This window comes from Pezoporus flaviventris, unplaced genomic scaffold (assembly GCF_033815535.1).
Source record: "Pezoporus flaviventris isolate CSIRO_AGI_PZ_B2104156 unplaced genomic scaffold, CSIRO_AGI_Pfla_v1 ptg000326l, whole genome shotgun sequence".
In the NCBI taxonomy this organism is placed as follows: Eukaryota; Metazoa; Chordata; class Aves; order Psittaciformes; family Psittacidae; genus Pezoporus; species Pezoporus flaviventris.
Genome location: NW_026892873.1, coordinates 558611 through 577873, shown reverse-complemented (window position 1 = coordinate 577873; position 19263 = coordinate 558611). Strand labels below are relative to the sequence as shown.

The following is a 19263-nucleotide window of genomic DNA, read 5'->3' as shown; positions in this document are numbered from 1 at the left end:
TGACCTCCAGAATTTTCTGTTGGTTTTTAGTTGTAATGCCAGTCTTAAAATTGCATTTATCAAAGTGTTATACATAATTCAAAAAGGATAAAATTCACATTGCTAAAGTCATGATTTCTACCTTTCTGAGTTCCAGCATGCTGAAGCACCCTCAACCTATGGGCATTATGTTGCTTGACCTAAAAAGGAGTTGATGTTATAAGAGGCTGAATTCAAAGGCTGATTTGTTAGTGACCATATTCTGTTGACAATCTGAAATGCTGCATTTCTTTATAACAGAATAAGATTCATCCTCATTTAACTCTTGAATAAATCAGTTCATCTTGCTTTAGCTGCCTATGTGTCCTGGGTTCAGCAGTAGCAGTCATGTTTTTCCTTTGTGTTAACTGGTGCAGTGCTGTGTTTTGACTTCCAGCTTGAGAACAGTGTTGGTGAAGCCGATGTTTTCGGTTGTTGCTAAGTGATGTTTACCCTGACCAAGGACTCTGTGAGGCTCATGCTCTGCCAGGGAGGAGGGGAAGCTGTGAGGAAGCAGAGACGGGGCGCCTGACCCGGGCTAGCCGGGGAGGTATTCCATACCACAGCACGTCATGCCCGGGGTGGGGGGTAACTGGGAGTTACCCGGAAGGACAGGGGCTTCCGGGTGGAACTCGCTTCCTTGGCTGGTGGTATCGTATTCTCTTCCCTTGTTATTTTCCCTTATCATTGTTGTAGTTGATAGTAGCGGTGGTGATTTGTTGCTGGACTGTTCTTGTCTCAACCCGTAGGAGTTGCACTCTCTCGATCCTCCTCCCCGTTCCATCCGGGGAGACGGACACGGACCTCGATTGTTGTCAGCTCGGCACCACTCACTGGGAGTGAGTGAACAAGTTACCTGACTGGGTTTAAACCACGACGCTATGTAAAAGAAACACAACATGCATCAGACATTGCTCCCTCTTCTGATAAAGAAAACTCACATTGGTAAGGCTCTTTTCTGACACAGCTTTACCAAAGAGGACGAGAGAACATGAAGAATCAAACCCACTACCTCACTGCAGGTGAGGCTCTGATTTGTGTTGGTGTTACCTCCTGTGCCTTCCCTCTGCCACCGAGTGATGGGTGCCAAGGATTTATCCCCAATGCAGCAAAGAACATCTACGTACCGGCATCACTTCTGTTAAGCACCTGATGTGAAGATAGGGGAGCTCCTGCCAGACTCCAAGAGGCTTGTGGTGCTGGGGCTGTAAATACAGTTGCATGTGCTCTGCTGGGAGGAAGCCTCCAGGGCTGCTCATGCTTTCGCAGAGGAAAACAAAGAAAAGGAAAAGCAAAGGGTGTGAAATCACCTCTGAAAGGCATTGTGGTGCTTGGGCACCTGAGAGTCATGAGCTGTCTTTGAGCACAGCTACACAGCAGCACCAATGATGAGCAGCTCTTGGGATGCTTCTGACATACTTGTGGATTATGCCAAGCATTCTGTCTCTCGTTGCCAACAGAGTAAGAATGGCTTTAGAGACATTTCAGATCTTGTAGAGGGTCCCTAAATGCGACAGGAACCACAAGTGACTCCTTCTCTGGAGCTGCTGATATCCCTCTGTGAACACTTGAGTGCCCAGTTTTCCAGCCCCAGTGGGATTTTCCACATATAGTGCCTGGATGTCCAACACCTGAGCTTGTGCCTTAGGGCTTCCACTGTATTGAAGGATGAGAAATGGGCATTTGAGGCAGTGATGAATTGTCCCAGGGTGAACTAATAGGCCTTTATCCCCCTGAGCAGCCTCAGCTGGCTCTTCATCTCCACCCTCCACCCATTTGCCCCCCACCTCTATTTAAGCTCAGCCCAGGGAAGTTGGGCTATTTTTGAGTTTTTGTTTTCATTTTAGCAGGAGTTGTGCACATCTATGGGATCCTTTGATGGTGACCAAAGCTTGCTCATGTATCTTCCTAGCAATTGCTAAACCTGACCCTGATCAGGGGATTGATTTGACCTGTGTTGGCTTGGTTTGGCTTGGTCTTGGACCTGCCTCATAATCCCTTACTTGCTTGACATCCTGGAATCTTGGCTGACCTTGGCCCAGGTCTCTGTTCCTGCCTTGCTCAGGTACTGTGGGATGGGTTCTGCACCCCATGGTGTTCTCTTTTGGTTCTGTTTAGACAGATTTAGGAGACAAACCCCTGTGGCAGTCTCCAGGCTCCTGCAGACTAGAATCTGTCACCCTCTGCACCCAACAGCCCAGCCAGTGCTCACTGTTCTGCCAGTCCCTCTCTGCCCAGATCCTATCCCTACATGGGGAACATAGGAGATAGTCTATTCAGTGTGGGAAATTCGAGTGAGAAATCAAACATTACATTCAAGTGTTATTTTCTGGTCCGATTTCAAAGGCCTCTGTCCTTCCTAACTTTTCAGCATTTAATTGCATTGATTGTGGCTCCTTTGTTGACCACAAGTAGAAGACACTTTTCCCCCGAGCTAAGTCACCATCAACAGGCTTAATTTGTAAGTGACATAGACAATCTGGTTTTCCCTTGTGTGCTTTAGCATGAGCTGGTCATGGACATGGCATGTGGGTGCTTATTTCCAGCTTATTTCCATTTACCTCACCATTTAAGTAAATAGGATTTAAGATGAATGTACAACACCCCTTAATATGAATGGGATGAGCCCTTGATGTGTCCAAATTCTCCTTACCACTGGGTGGTCTCAGCACAGTTCATCGTTCTCAGTTATGAATTCATTGCTTACAATTCCCTTCTTTGAAGTGAAATCTCTTGTGAAGCTGCAGCCTGGAGAGGGATTCCCCTTGATATTCAAAGGTGAATGAGGCCAGGAGCAACCTGATGTTACCATGAAGACCGCAGGACATCGTTATTTTTCAGAAAGGACATCTAGGAGGTCACTGTTCTTATGCTGAATGTTGTAACAGGTTAGACATCTTTGTGACAATAATTAGAAGATATATTCCATCAGCCTGTGTGCATAGAATCATAGAACAGTTAGGGTTGGAAAGAACCTTAAGATCATCAAGTTCCAACCCCCCTGCCAAGGACAGGGACACCTCACACTAAACCATGGCACCCAAGGCCTCATCCAACCTGGTCTTGAACACTGCCAGGGATGGAGGAATCACAACCTCCTTGGGCACTCTATTCCAGTGCCTCACCACACTAACAGGAAAGAATTTCCTCCTTAGATCCAATCTAAAGCTAAGCCTTTATTAGCAGTTTAGGCCGTTGTGACTCATGGGTTCTCATTCAGGGGCCAGCAATATACAACCAAGGTTCACGTGTCTTAGAGCCCTGAACTGTCACCAAAACTGTGACAAACACTTCTTCCCCAAGTGTTTGTGTCTGTTGCCTGCAAAGACCTGCAGGGAGAGATATAAAAGTAACACATTGGTGCAAGTGAAGAACTTCATCTGATGAAAATAGGCTGGAAGCTCTTAGAGGTTCAGGAGAGACATTCTTGTTTGGAAGCTAGGAGGATGCCTTCAAGAGATAATCCCCTCAATTTGCTGTGCAGATATCCAGTGTCATCTAATGTGGAAGAGAACTTACAGCTGTAAGAGGTGACCCCCTTCCACAGGTATGTGAGACCATACCATGAAAGGTCCAGGTTAGCCATGCTCTGGTAGAAATCACTGCAGCAACTGGGGAGGCTGCTCAGATTTGTGCCAGGTAAAGATATGCTCCTCTGTGTTGGTTTTAAAGAGATGAAATATTCCTGCTGGGATGTACTCATAGAATCCCAGCCTGGTTTGGGTTGGAAGGGACCTTAAAGCTCCTCCAGCTCCAACCCCTGCCATAGGCAGGGACACCTTCCACTGGAACAGCTTGCTCCAAGCCCCTGTGTCCAACCTGGCCTTGAACACTGCCAGGGATGGGGCAGCCACAGCTTCTCTGGGCACCCTGTGCCAGTGCCTCAGCACCCTCCCAGGGAAGAGCTTCTGCCTAAGAGCTCATCTCAGTCTCCCCTCTGGCAGGTTCAAGCCATTCTCCTTGGCCTGTCCCTACAGGCCTCTGTCCAAAGCCCTTCTCCATCTTTCTTGTAGCCCATTTAGCCACTGCTGCTTATCATGGTGCTTATGGTATGTTTAAGGAACCTTGGAAAATAAGAGATGAGAAAACTCACAAGGACAGATGAACCTAGCCACTGGCCCTGAAATAGTGGCTTGGTTTGTGTCACATCAGTCCCTCTCTGCTGCTGTAGCCATTGGCCTCATCAAACTGTAGGTACCAAAATGGGATTGAGTGATACAAATGAATCTGCTCAGAGGTGTTTGGGGAAGCTGGGATGCTCTCACTTCAGAAGGGGCCTCCTCTTTCCTTGGGCTGTGTAAGAGGGCAAGTTTGGAGCAGATGGTCACAGAGCAGTCCATTCCACTGTAGCTCCCTGGAAATGAATAGTGGGGATGCCCTCGGTGCACAGGGTGCTAATTGTCAAGTTATCCCATTCCAGTTCAAATAAAGGCATGGTTTCCACTGTCCTTTGTTTTCCAGACTTTTTTCCTTCCTTGCCAGGTACAAAAGCCCTGAATGGCAGAGCAGAATCACACCTCAGCAGCAGAGTTCATCCTCAAGAGTCTCGGTGACAAAGTGAAGATGAAGGCAGCCCTTTCTGTGCTGTTGCTGCTCATCTACACCATCACCCTTCTGGGCAACGCAGGGATAATTGTAGCCATCCGAGGTCACCCACAGCTCCACACATCCATGTACTTCTTCCTGGGCAGCTTCTCCATTGTTGACATCTGCTTCTCCTCTGTGGTAGCCCGCAGGACTTTGGTCAACTTCCTATTGGAGAAGAAGACCATTTCCTTTGCTGGCTGTATGGGTCAAGCTTCCTTCTACATCGTCTTTGTGACAACTGAGTGTTTCCTGCTGGCTGTCATGGCCTATGACTGGTACATGGCCATCTGCAACCCCCTGCTCTACTCCTCTGTCATGACTCGGAGGTTATGTGTGGGGCTGGTGGTTGGGTGCTACACTGGGGGTGTCCTGAACTCCATCATTCAGATGACCTTCATCATCAGGCTGCCCTTCTGCAGCTCCAACGTCATCAACCACTTCTTCTGTGATGTTCCTCCTCTCCCGGCTCTGTCCTGTGCCAGCACGTACATCAGTGAGATGATCCTCTTCTCCTTGGCTGGTGTCATTGAGCTCAGCACCATCTCTGCCATTCTGGTCTCCTACGTCTTCATCTTCTTTGCCATCCTGAGGATCCGTTCTGCTGAGGGCAGGAAAAAAGCCTTTTCCACCTGCATGTCCCACCTGATTGTGGTGACCATATTGTATGGAACAACCATCTTCATGTATTTACACCATAGCTCTAGTTACTCCCTGAACACTGACAAAGTGGTCTCTGTTTTCTACACAGTGGTGATCCCCATGCTCAATCCCCTCATCTACAGCTTGAGGAACAAAGAGATGAAGGATGTTCTGTGGAGAACAGCAGAAAGAATCACAGGCTTTGAAAACCCTGATCCAGGGATGTGGGTAACATGAGGCTTTGTTCCAGAGGCTGTGGAGCCTCCACCCATGGACATGTTCAGAAGCTGCCTGAATGAGGCCAGGAGCAACCTGATGTGACCATGACTAGTCACTGATGTGACTATGACCAGCAGGACATAGTTATTGTTCAGAAAGGACATCTAGGAGGTCTCTGTTCCTATGACTTGCAAATTATACACATCAACATGTATGTATGTGTGTATATATATCAAAACACAATATTAAATGCATCCTAAACTATATATTTATATATAACACAATATATTCTTGTGTTAAACATCAACACCAACACCCACGATACTGATTTTTCTTGCCTCAGTTTAGTTGGGGTCTCAGTGATTTATGGGCTGGGTAGGGGAGGCAGCTCCTATGAAAAGCTTTTCCCAGGAAGGATGGAAACCCAAGATCTAAATGGATGAACTGATGTTTTAATGCAGTTATGGAGCAATGGGATATTGTGCATGAGCCAAGTGAGTGAAATGCAAATTCTTCAACAGGTCTGTGTTTGGAACCAGGCTGCTGAGTTAAATCACAGTCAAATTGGGCTTTGCCGCCTCTTTTCAGGCAGCTGTGGAACTTCACCCTTCCAGTTTTCCTCCTAAAGTTCTGCCTTTCTCAACGCCTTTAAGAGAAGCTCTAAGGAGTTTTCTAATTTATACCCACAGTGGTTTGTTAAAAACAAAGGCAAGAATGTTACCAGTAGAGTTTGCTGCAAGAGAGTTGCACTTTGGTTTGAGGCAATGGGGATTAAAGAAACCCAAAGCAAACATGGAAACACACCAACACCCTGAAACAACAGGGAAATCAAAGGTAATGAAGAAACCCAACCAAAAGTCCTTATTTCCTATGCAAGAAGTCATTCCTGGCACAAATTGCAGCCCCCCCATATCCTGGTTGCTCTAAAATCGCAATGCCACCAGGGAAAACAGTCGCCACAGGGTTTCCCCACACACCCAAAACTTCCCTATTTCTTTAGCAGCTCATCACTCAAAGGTGTGAGATATCCCTGATCCAATTGTGTAAACAAGCTCCTCTGGGAATGGATTTGGAGCTGATGGGCTGATAGGAAGGAGAAGGCTTGGCTGAGTCCTGGATGGGGATTTTCCACCTGTGGTCACTTGAGCTGTGGCATCACCGGTTGGAAAAACACTCTTTAATCCAGGGGAAAATAACCCAAACAGGGATGTGACCCTGGCCAGCACTAAGAAATAAATCTTTATTCTTTTTTCATACTTTATTGTTTATTTATGCTTTATTCTTTATCCTTTACATTTTATTATTATATATATATTTAATTTATATATATTATATATATATATTATTCTTCTTTACTCTTATTCTTTGTTCTTACTGTTTACTAAAGTTACCAGCCTGATGCTGACTCTTACTGTTGTCAGCAGGACATGACAGTATCCACATATGCCTGCTCTTTAGATGCCCATTTCTCCTTCAAAGCTGCATTTCATCTACTTCTAAACAAAATCCATTCCTTTTCCTATGTGATTTTTGTTCCTTCTTCGTACCATTGCTCTCTGTGGTCACCTCCAAGAGGTGCAAAATGGTCACAGGAGTCCCTCTAGGTATCAAAAGGCAGAAGTTTTGAAATAAGTGGCTAGAAAATCATGGATCAGGATTTCTTATACAATACCACCATCTATTGGACGTTTCTGGAATAGCCACTCCCTTTAAGATAAAACCACCTTTTTCTTTCTTGCTGGGAAGCTTTTGGTAGCCAAGTGGCTTGTTCTTGCCCAGGAAACCCAGAAATAATAGATAATTAAACTAAGGCCATCATGTTCCCTCTACAGTTGGCTGATCCCATGTAGACAGTTTATTTCCTGACCCTATTAAAGCAATGTCAGATAGTTTAACAGCTTCAAAGTCCCCTCACATTTAGAAATGATGCTTTAAACCCCACTTTTCCTAATGCAGTTCTTGGCTGAGGCTTCAGGTTGTACAAAATGTAGATTATTATAGAATCATAGAGTGGTTTAGGTTGGAAAGGACCATGGTTCCAACCCCCTGCCATGGTCAGAGACACTACACACTAGACCATGTCACCCAAGATTCTGTCCAATCTGGCCTTGAACACTGCCAGGGATGGGGCAGCCACAGCTTCTCTGGGCACCCTGTGCCAGCGCCTCAGCACCCTCACAGGGAAGAGCTTCTGCTTTACATCCAACCTGAACTCCCCCTGTTTCAGTTCCAACCTATCACCTCTTCTCCTGTCACTACAGTCCCTGATGAAGAGCCTCTCTCCAGCATCCTTGTAGCCCCCTTCAGACACTGGAAGCAGCTCTGAGGTCTCCACACAGCCTTCTCTTCTCCAGGCTGCACAGCCCCAGTGTTCTCAGCCTGGCTCCATACAGGAGCTGCTCCAGCCCCTGAGCATCCTCGTGGCCTCCTCTGGACTTGATCCATGTCCTTCTGATGTTGAGGATATCAAACTCAGTTTGCCCTTTAATTTTTTTTTCATTAAATAGTCTGGGCTATCCATACACAATTTGAACTGCTAATTCCTGGTGTTTTAAATGATTCTCTTCTCCATCAGTTGTTTCCTATAGATCCACAGATCCCTCTCAGACAGTGTCCCCATTGCACATCTTTACTCCTGACAAAGCCATTCCAGATTTTATAATGAAAGTGAACAAAAACACATCAGATCTCAAAACAGGTAAGGTCTCAACCTTTATCCCAGGTAGGTGAAGGATTTAATTCCTTGTTGTTGACGTATGTAAATCATGCTCATCAGCACCTAAATAATCCCAGCTGGGCTTATTTAGGTGCTCTCTGATGCTGAATTAAATGGGTGAGGATGCCTATACAGTAACCAAGTTCCTGGGCTACTGGTAGATCCATCCTGGTAACCTGCATGGGGTAGGAAACCCACCTTTTGTTACAGAGCATTAAGTGCTAGGCAGGAATAACCAGGGTCATTCCCTACTAGGGCTTTCTGGGAGTAAAGAGGTGGCTTTTGTCCTTTCCTGGAAGGCCCTGCAGCCCCCTCTCATCTTTGGGAGCACAGTAATGGAAGCATTTCTGATTGAAATGGAAAGGCAGCTGCATCAAAATGAAAAGGAAGTTGTGCTTTTATATTTTCATTCTAAGTAGCAGTATAAACTAAGATAAAGGAGAGCTGGATTTCCCCTACACTGAGGGTTGAACACATCTGAGAGTGCTTCCCAAGAGGTAATCTTGTTTTTGAATACGAATATGACACACTACATACTGCTATGTACTAAAAAACTACTTTTGGGGATTTTTGAAGGCTGGTTAACACTCTTGAAGGCAACAATTTTGGGCTGGTATTGTTCAAATAAGACCTTCTGGTGCCATTAATTTTAAAACCTGTTGGGTGTATCCTGACCTGGCTCTTGGGAGCCCTTTGGGCTGACCCTTGCCTGGTCTGACAGCTCCCTAGCAGTTAATGTGTAATCCCCTGACTTGTTTTACCCCTGGCTCTGTGAATACCACGAAGGACAAGGCTCTGGAAGGATGGGTAGATGCTGCATGGGAGAAGACAGAGCAGCATTACCCTTCTAGCTGGAGCCTGGAGAAGTTGGGAGTATTAAAACCCGTTTCAAGTGGATCTGAGAGCAAAGAGGAAGAAATCCCTGATATGAAAACCCTGCTTTGTCCTGTGGCATCCACAGGATCCAGAGTCCTTCTAGCAAACCTTACCTCCTCTGCTTTATTTCAGGGCAGCAGAAACCATCCCCTTGAGGAATCAGAGGGATGCTGGTGCTGTGAGCATGGGGCTCTTTTGCTTCCTATTTTAAACGATCCTTTTCTTCACTCATTAGACAGTTTGTGCTGTAAGGCTCTTGAAAGAGCAGCTAGCCAAACAGTGTGTTATAGCTCTATAGAGCTGGCACTTTCCCCTTGTTCCTGTACTGAGATCTTGAGGAAACATCCCCTCTGGACTGCCAGAGGGAGACTGAGATGAGCTCTTAGGCAGAAGCTCTTCCCTGTGAGGGGGCTGAGGCGCTGGCACAGGGTGCCCAGAGAAGCTGTGGCTGCCCCATTCCTGGCAGTGTTCAAGGCCAGGTTGGACACAGGGGCTTGGAGCAAGCTGCTTTAGTGGAAGGGGTCCCTGCCTGTGGCAGGGGTTGGAGCTGGATGAGCTTTAAGGTCTCTTCCAACACAAACTACTCTGGGATTCTATGGTTCTATGAGAACAAGCTAACTACTACCTAACCAGGAGGTTGTGATGCAAGGTTTTGCTTGGCTGTCAACAGCAGCTGGACGTTCTCCTATCCGTAATGTCAAGAGTTACATCTTGGATAACACTAGCAACAGTCTGCTTGGTGAGTCCTAGGGCAGCTTGTTGAAAGCTTGACCAAAAAGCAAGATCTTACCAAATTGGAGTAGGAAAGCCACAATGGAGGTCCTTTCCCCAGGAACACAGGGATAAATATTCAGTCAACTCTTCAGCAGAGTGTGGACCCACAACCTGCATGGATAATATCTAAATGAAGGCAGCAAGTTATGGGTTTTCAGTTTAATTTATCTCCATTCCAGTGAGTGTGCTCAAGCTGCAGGGAGATGTGATTGCTGGGGGGAAGCCGTTGTGTATAGCACAAGCTGCAGCCTTAGACACATCCCAGGTTTCATATCTGCACCTTGGATCACTTCAGACCAAGCACTTGGTTTGTCAAGCAAGAAAAAGGGAGGGTGAGCCTTTGTTAATTGTGAGCTTCAGGTCAATTCTCCCCTGGCAGGAGATGTGTGTGTCTGGGCAGGTGGATGCTGCCTCAGGGGGAGGATTGAGCCCCAGACCCAAACAGTTTGATTTTCATTACTTGGGTCACATCTTCCAGCTCCGTGGTGATGGCTCAGGAGCTGCTTTGCCTCCCTCATCTCTATGTGAGCAGTGGAAAGCAGCTCTAAATCCCCATTAATAACACCAGGAGACCACATGTGTTGCTCACAGGACATCTGAAATGAGGAGTCTGGCTCTGGAGGGGGAGCTCACCCCTTCAGCAAATGGTCATCAGATAATGATGACTCTTAAGCATGGTTCTGCTGGTCAGATACCAGCCACGTGCACTCCTGCTTTGCTCTCTGGTGTAACTCTACCAAGTGATGATTAATGTTAGGCAGGAAAAATCAATGAGAGTTTATTCTGCCTGTTGTAAGCTGTGATTTTAGGAGCTGCTGATTTCTCCCAGGCAGAATTTATCTTCGGTCAAGCCTTAATGTATCTTTTGTCTGCATGTTAGGCATCATGTCTAAAGCAAAATGAGGCGAGAAATCCTGGTTCTGCACCATCCTACCCTAAGGAAAGCCACATTTGCTCTCAAAGAGCTCCTCCTGGGACTCAAAGAACAGCTATTTATTCTTCATGTACTCACACTGGACTGGAAGCACCTGAAAAATGAGAAATAATTCCCTTTTCCCAGCAGTTACTGGGGAATTCAAGGACTTCCATGTGTCAATGGCTTGAGAGGAACTATGAAGAACCCTGTAGTTTATTCATTCTGGTGTTGCCCTCCCTCCTTGCCTTAAAATACCTACTAGCTTCCAAGTGTGGTGGTGGTGGTTGTGGTGTTCAGCCAAGACTGGCCTTGGGAACTTGGTGTTTTCCTCTCTCAAAGAGAATTTACCTTATATTGACTTATATATATGTATGTGTGTGTATATATGTATTTATACACACTTTATATTGACTTAAAGTGGTGTAACTGACTGATAGACAAAACCTGACATTCTTAACATTATTGAGGGATTTGGGCCTATTCAGAATTTTTAATTTAAAGACATAGGAAACCTGAAGTAATTGCATTAATCAGAATGGATTCCTGCCTACACACCCCCATGTACTTCTTCCTAAGCCACTTGTCTCTCCTGGATGTCTGCTACTCCTCTACCATCATCCCTCAAGCCTTGCTCAATGTTCTAGTGGAGAAGAAGGTGATTAGTTGTGCCACTCAGCTCTTCTGCTTTGCAGCCTGTGCCACTGAGTGTTACGTGCTGGCTGCTATGGCTTACGATCGCTACATGGCCATTTGTAACCCCCTTCTCCTACTCCACGGTCATGTCCCAAAGGCTTTGCATTGGGATGTTGGCTGGTGCCTACTTAGCTGGCATGATCAGCTCTACCATACACACGGTTTCCATATCTCGTCTCCCGTTCTGTCGGTCCAAGACGATCAATCACTTCTTCTGTGATGGACCACCACTGCTAGCCCTCTCCTGCTCTGACACCCCTGCCATCGAGGTGATGGTTGCTGCCGTGATGGGGTTCAATGTACTTGAGCACCACGGTCTTCATCCTCATCTCCTACTTGGTCTTTTCCACTTTCATGTGGATGCGGTCTGTGGTTGGTCAACGCAAAGCTTTCTCCACCTGTGCCTCTCACTTCATCTCCATTGCTTTGTCCTATGGCATCTCCCTCTTCATGTACCTGCACCCCAGCTCCAGCCACTCCTCGAAGCATGACGAGGTGATCTCCATGCTGCACTCTCTGGCTGACTTCATACTGAATCCACTCATCTACAGCCTCAGAAATGCGGATATGAAGAATGCCATGAAGAAAGCAAAAAGTAGAGTCCTCTGCTCTTTGTCCATTCATGGTTCCTAGTCAGCTGAATGGAGAGGGCTACCCAGCCCTGGTGAGGAGAACAAGCAGGCTGAATATTGCACCTTCAAGGATGGCTGGATATTGGACGTTGAAGAGAATGGTTGGATATAGCACCTTCAAGGATGGGTGGATATAGAACCTTCAAAAAGCAGGGACTAAACATACTTGGAAGCATGACAGCTGGAAAACACGCTTCTCCTTAAACCAAGGCTACATTCTGTGCTGGGATGGACAGGACTTTCTCTGGCTGCAGCCTGAGACCTGACAGTGACTGTGTATTGGAAAGAATGTTGTCCAAAGTGATTGTTATTTAAATAGTACTTGAAGTTAATATATTTTATTATTTAAATGCTATTAAACATAACAATAAACTTTACTTCAGGCTTCAGAGTGCAAAAGGGAGAAGGTGGTGGCTTTGCCCTGCTGGCATCAAACCAACTTGTATCTGAGCTCCTGTTTTATATTAGCAAATGATTTCTGGTGTTATTTCTGGTTTTAAAAAAATATTAACTGATATTTCCAGATATTTCAGCTCCAGACCATAAGGTTTGGTCACGTGAAATAACAGAGGGGATACTGAGGTGAGCTGTTAAGCAGAAGTTTCTCCCTGTGAGGGTGCTGAGGCGCTGGCACAGGGTGCCCAGAGAAACTGTGGCAGTGTTCAAGGCCAGGTTGGACACAGGGCTTGGAGCAAGCTGCTCCAGTGGAAGGTGTCCCTGCCCGTGGCAGGGGTTGGAGCTGGAGGAGCTTTAAGGTCCCTTCCAACACAAATCAAACTGCAATTCTAAGAAATAAAGCTCTGATAGTCTGTTGGTCAACAAAGCCCTTGTGCTAAATGGGGACAAGTAATATCTGAGCCTCTGCTCTGCTGAGAATTTAAGTAGGGGTGTAAAGAGCCTGAGTGCAGGTGAGAGGGAGGATCAGGGGTTTTCCTCTCCCCTGAACACCCAAGGTGCTGCTGGCCTGGGTCCCTTGGTGAAGCTGATGGAGCAAGTGCCGTACCCACCTGTCTGCTTCTGGGACTTCAAGCTGCATTATTCACCCTGCACAAGTGCACCCACGTATTCTTAGTGCCTCTTTTTGAATTCATGTAGTTCTTTTCAATAATCTTTGAGTTGCACATTTTTCTTGTTTCCAAACTTTGATTGAGGGTTATTTCTCCTTCTGTTATATTGATTTTCCCATGTCACAAACCTTGGTTTTAGCCCAGTACCCTAATGGGGAAGAAAGACATTCAAAACCACTCAGAAATCCTTTTCTACCCTCCTCCAGTGCATCTCCTGACAGTCTGGTGCCTTCCAGCAGAAAAACAGGTTGACATTGAAAACATCTAAAGCCATCTACATTCTTCTCTTTCTTCCTTCCCCACAGTTACATAGCTTGGTTTTCTCTTCTATCTGCCCCATCCTTTGTCTTTTCTAAATGTCTGGGACAAGGTTATCATTTAATATTTCTCCTAAGGGTTTTATAATGTTTCTTCATCTAGGAGAAGCATTCAGGACACACTGGCACTCAGGATTCTTCAGATGAAGACTGGGAAATCTGACTTCATCCTGCTATATCCTCAAAGCAGCCACGTTTTGAGCCAATGCTTTTGACCAAAGTGTTGTACAATCACTAGTCAAGTGTATGGAAATAAATGCATCTGATGGAAAGGACTCCCCATGACCAGCGCAAACCATCCACAGAGAGGATGCTTTCTTGTGTTTGTTTTCAGCTCCCTTCAATGCAATATTAGATGATCTCTGTGGAAGTAAAGGGCTTCCTCAGGAAACACTGAAAGGAAGAGGTATGTGATAGATGGGGAAATAGAAAGTAAACTGTCCTGGTCCTGTCTTCCTGGGTAGGTCTCTGCAGGAGAACTGGTCTTGGAGGTGTTGATGCAGCCAGAAGGAGTTTGGGGAGAGAGGAATTGAGAGGTTGTTTTGCTGATCAAGTCAAACTAATTATCCAATGGAGGAGGGTCCTTTGGGAGAACAGTTTGCACAACACAAGCCTCTGAGGTAATGCCTCCTGTGAGATAAAACCCCTCCACCAGCCAGCCTGGAGCATCCTGCTCCCAGGCATCTCTCCTTCAACCCATCGCATGAGCTCCAGGACGAGCTGCAGGCATGGCATCCACCACCACCTTCCTCTTTAACCAAGCAGGAGCAAAAGGGTTTGATGGGTGGTGGGTCCAGTTTGACCCTGGTCTTGCTGCCTCTCACATGCTTGATGACCTGTTGAATTTCACTGTTCTTCAGGGACTGTATTGATAGGGCAAGGGGTGATGGGTTTAAACTAAAACAGAGAAATTCAGGTTTGAGTTAAGGAAGTTCTTCCCTGTGAGGGTGCTGAGGCACTGGCACAGGGTGCCCAGAGAAGCTGTGGCTGCCCCATCCTTGTCAGTGGTCATGGCCAGGTTGGACACAGGGCCTTGGAGCAAGTTGCTCCAGTGGAAGGCGTCCCTGCCCATTTCAGGGCTTGGAGCTGGGTGAGCTTTAACCTCCCTTCAACCCAAACCATTCTCTTATATCCGATGATGTGAATAAAAGTGCCCTAGTATGGAGTAGGTTTGCTTCAAAAACACCAGCGTTCCTGACCCCATCTACAACTGATTTAGCGATATTTTAGCATGAGAATATCCAAGCTAAAGCCTTAAAAATTTGATTTATATATGGTATATTTTGTATTTTACACTCTTAGATGGATATTTGGGTTGGTCATAGGAAGCTCACAGCAATCCCAGCAAAGCTCTGCTAGAGCTAAGACAACTGCATTCCTTTAACTTTATGCAGCATGGGGGTTCTTGGCAGGAGGCTGGGACTGGATGACTTAAGGTCCCTTCAACCCAAAGCATTCTATGATAGTATGTTGTGTGAATAAATGTGCACTAGTACGGGGTAGCTTTGCTTCAAAAACCCACGTTCCTGACCCCATCTACAACAGATTTAGGGGTATTTTAGCACTCATGTAGCCATTCATAGATTGATATTCCATCAAGTAATTCATCTGCAGAGGAATTGAATTGTGGAGAATATCCAAGCTAAAGCCTTAAAATTTTGGTTTATATATGATATATTTTACACCCTTAGGTGCATATTTGAGTTGGTCATAGGCAGCTCACTGCAATCACAGCAAGGCTCTGCTGGAGGCAAGACCACTGCTTTCCCTTAACATTATGGAGGGTGGGGGTCCCTCAAAAGCAGATAAACTTAGAACTTAAAGCAAATTTCAAGTACATGGCTTTGTGTTGTGATGAAAACGATGCAGCACAAGTAATGAAGCTACAGAAGAGCACTGATCCATTCTGAAAAATACAGAAAAAGAGAAAAAAAAAATCCTTAAAATTCCCAGAAATCAGAAAAGACAAAATGTTTTCTGTTTTCCACGTTTGTGGACGTACTAATTTGATTTTATTGCATTACATTTGAATAGACATGATGTTTCCCAGTGTTTCATTAGTGCAGTGTATATCAATCATCGTAGAATTATTCTCTTTTAATTTCAGGTTGTGTAATGAGCTCATTCACCTCTTTGACTTCAGATCTTGGGTTACACACAGAAATACACCATTACAAATACACCATTTTCCATTGCATTTACTTTGTGGATTATACTCCAACTAAACTTCCACATTATTTATCTCTTAGGGATGTATTTCACTGATTCCTTTCATTTCAATCCAAATCCATCAACTTGTTGAAATGACAGATACAGGAAACCTCACAGTTTTCTCCAGCTTCATCCTCTTGGGTTTCTCTGATGCCCCAGAGCTACAAACCACAATCTTCACAGTCTTCTTATCTCTCTATGTTTTAATGGTGCTGGGGAACCTGACGATGATCCTGCTGATCAACACTGACCCCCACCTCCACATCCCCATGTACTTCTTCCTGACCCACTTATCTTGCATGGATTTTTGCCTTTCCTCTGCTATCATCCCAAAAGCTCTGGAGACCTTCCTGCTGGGGAGAAGCCACATCTCCTTTTGGGGTTGCTTTGCCCAGATGTATATTTTCCTGGCTCTGGGTATCTGTGAGTGCTTCCTCCTTGGGGTAATGGCTTATGACGGCTGTGTGCAAGCCCCTGCTCTACACCACTGCCATGACCAGGGCGCGTTGCTATGGCATGATGGTGCTGGTGTACACCATCGGGTTCCTCACCTCCCTGGTGCACATCATGCTGGCAGGGAGGTTGTCCTTCTGTCAGGCCAGGAGCATCAACCACTTCTTCTGTGAGCTGCCCACCCTCCTGCAGCTCTCCTGCTCAGACACAAGCACAAATGAGGTCTTGCTTTTTTACAACACTGTGTTTAACGTCATGGGCCCTCTCCTGATGATCCTGGTGTCCTACACCTACATCCTCCACACCGTCCTGCAGATCCCTTTGGCCACGAGGAGGCTGAAGGTCTTCTCTACCTGCGCCTCCCACTTGGCTGCCATCACCATCTTCTACGCACCCGGGATCCTCACCTATGTCCAGCCTCATGAGGCATCCTCATGGAATCAGGCAAAGCTGGTGTCGGTGTGTTACTGCATCCTCACCCCAACCCTTAACCCCCTCATCTATAGCCTGAGGAACAAGGAGGTGAAGGGGGCTCTGAGGAGGCTGTGGGAGTGAAAGCTGCTGCCACATCTATGCAGGGTTTGAAAGCACATTTGGAGCTCTTCAGTACTGTGGAGGTAAGGAAGGAATATGTGGAATATGTGATTATGGAATTGAGCATTACTGGCCATTACTGGTCATTATTGCTCACTACTGGTCATTATTACAGCAAGTGCAGTGTATGGAGAACCAGCACAACGAATGATTCTCTTCAAACAGCTTCAGGTTGTTTTAAGCGAGGCCTGAGCCTTCAGTAATTCATCCAAATAAGTATCAGGTATTTAATAACAGGCCTGAGACAGCACCATGTGTTTTGTGTCTTAATTGTGCTAAATGAAAGTAGAGCCCACAAAAAGGAGGCTCAGGCATGAGGTAAGGCACTGACCACTGTCTCCATTGCCTGCTTTATAAGCATTTCCTCAATGATGAACTGGTGGAAGGTCAAGAGGATTTGATACAGGTGTTGTGTCCCCAACACCAGGAGGACATGGAGCTGCTGGAGCAAGTCCAGAGATGCAACAAGGGTGCTCAGGGGCTGGAGCACCTCCCCTATGGGGCCAGGCTGAGAAGCCGTTTAGAGTGCACTTCCAGTGTCTGAAAAGGACTACAAGAAACCTACAGGAGGGCTTTGGCCAAGGGCCTGTAGAGACAGGCCAAGGGGAGTGGCTTTAACCTGCCAGAGGGGAGACTGAGATGAGCTCTTAGGCAGAAGCTCTTCCCTGTGAGGGTGCCGAGGGCCTGGCAAAGGGTGCCCAGAGAAGCTGTGGCTGCCCCATCCCTGGCAGTGTTCAAGGCCAGGTTGGACACAGGGGCTTGGAGCAAGCTGCTCTAGTGGAAGGCGTCCCTGCCCGTGGCAGGGGTTGGAACTGGAGGAGCTTTGAGGTCCCTTCTAACACAAACCAGGCTGGGATTCTAAGAAATAAAGCTCTGACAGCCTGTTGGTCAACAAAGCCCTTGTGTTAAATGGGGATGAGTCATACCTGAGCCTCTGCTCTGCTGAAAATTTAAGTAGGGGTATAAAGAGCCTGAGAGCAGGTGAGAGGGAGGATCAGGGGTCTTCCTCGCCCCTGAACACCCAAGGTGCTGCTTGTCTGGGTATCTTGAATTTTATAATGTCTCTTCATCTAGGAGAAGCATTCAGGACACGCCGGCACTCAGGATTCTTCAGATGAAGACTGGGAAATCTGACTTCATCCTGCTATATCCTCAAAGCAGCCACGTTTTGAGCCAGTGCTTTTGACCAAAGTGTTGTACAATCACTATTCAAGTGTATGGAAATAAATGCATCTGATGGAAAGGACTCCCCATGACCAGCGCAAACCATCCACAGAGAGGATGCTTTCTTGTGCTTGTTTTCAGCTCCCTTCAATGCAATATTAGATGATCCCTGTGGATGTAAAGGGCTTCCTCAGGGAAACAGTGAAAGGAAGAGGTATGTGATAGATGGGGAAATAGAAAGTAAACTGTCCTGGTCCTGTCTTCCTGGGTAGGTCTCTGCAGGAGAACTGGTCTTGGAGGTGTTGATGCAGCCAGAAGGAGTTTGGGGAACGAATGGTTTCTTCAAACAGCTTCAGGTGATTTTAAGTGTGGACTGAGTCTTGGATAATTCATCCAAATAAGTATCAGTTATTTAAGAGCAGGACTGAGACAGCACCATGGTGTTTTGTGTTTAAATTGTGCTAAATGAAAGTAGTTCCCACAAAAAGGAGGCTCAGCCTTGAGGTAAGGCAGTGACCACTGTCTCCATTGTCTGGTTGATAACTGTTCATCCCAAGCAAGCTTGAAGATCTGAGAGAAGGACCAAAGGTTCAATACAGCTCTGGTATCCCCAGCAGTTCTGATACAGTTTTGGTGTCTATAGAATCCTAGAATCATAAAATAGTTAGGGTTGGAAAGGACCTTAAGATCATCCAGTTCCAACCCCCTGCCATGGGCAGGGACACCTCACACTAAACCATATTGCCCAAGGCTCTGTCCAACCTGGCCTTGAACACTGCCAGGGATGGAGCAGTCACAACCTCCCTGGGCAACCCATTCCAGTGCCTCACCACCCTCACAGGGAAGAATTTCTTACTTATATCCAACCTAAACTTCCCCTATTTAAGTTTTAACCTGTTACCCCTTGTCCTATCACTACAGTCCCTAATGAAGAGTCCCTACCCAGTATCCCTATGGGCCCCCTTCAGATACTGGAAGGCTGCTATGAGGCCTCAACGCAGCCTTCTCTTCTCCAGGCTGAACAGCCCCAACTTCCTCAGCCTGTCTTCATACAGGAGGTGCTCCAGTCCCCTGATCATCCTCGTGGCCTCCTCTGGACTTGTTCCAACAGTTCCATGTCCTTTTTACGTTGAGGACACCAGAACTGCACACAATGCTCCAGGTGAGGTCTCACTGGAGCAGAGTAGAGGGGCAGGATCACCTCCTTCGACCTGCTGGTCACGCTCCTTTGGATGTAGCCCAGGATACGCTTGGCTTTCTGGGCTGCAAGCACACACTGCTGGCTCATGTTCATTTTCTCATCGACCAGCACCCCCAAGTCCTTCTCTGCAGGGAACATAAGAAGGCCATGGAGCTGCTGGAGTAAGTCCAGAGGAGGCCACGAGGA

General features: G+C 46.5%; 1 protein-coding gene across 1 annotated transcript; it reads left to right on the top strand.

Moving 5' to 3' along the window:
- Positions 1-4515: 4515 nt before the first annotated feature.
- On the top strand, positions 4516-5481 carry LOC133263487 (olfactory receptor 5J3-like). The gene has a single exon (XM_061443266.1). The coding sequence runs from the start codon at positions 4516-4518 to the stop codon at positions 5479-5481; it is 966 nt and encodes a 321-aa protein (XP_061299250.1).
- Positions 5482-19263: the final 13782 nt, after the last annotated feature.

Coding starts and splice junctions, on each gene's coding strand:
- LOC133263487 (XM_061443266.1), top strand. CDS start 4,516: ATGGCAGAGCAGAATCACACCTCAGCAGCAGAGTTCATCCTCAAGAGT.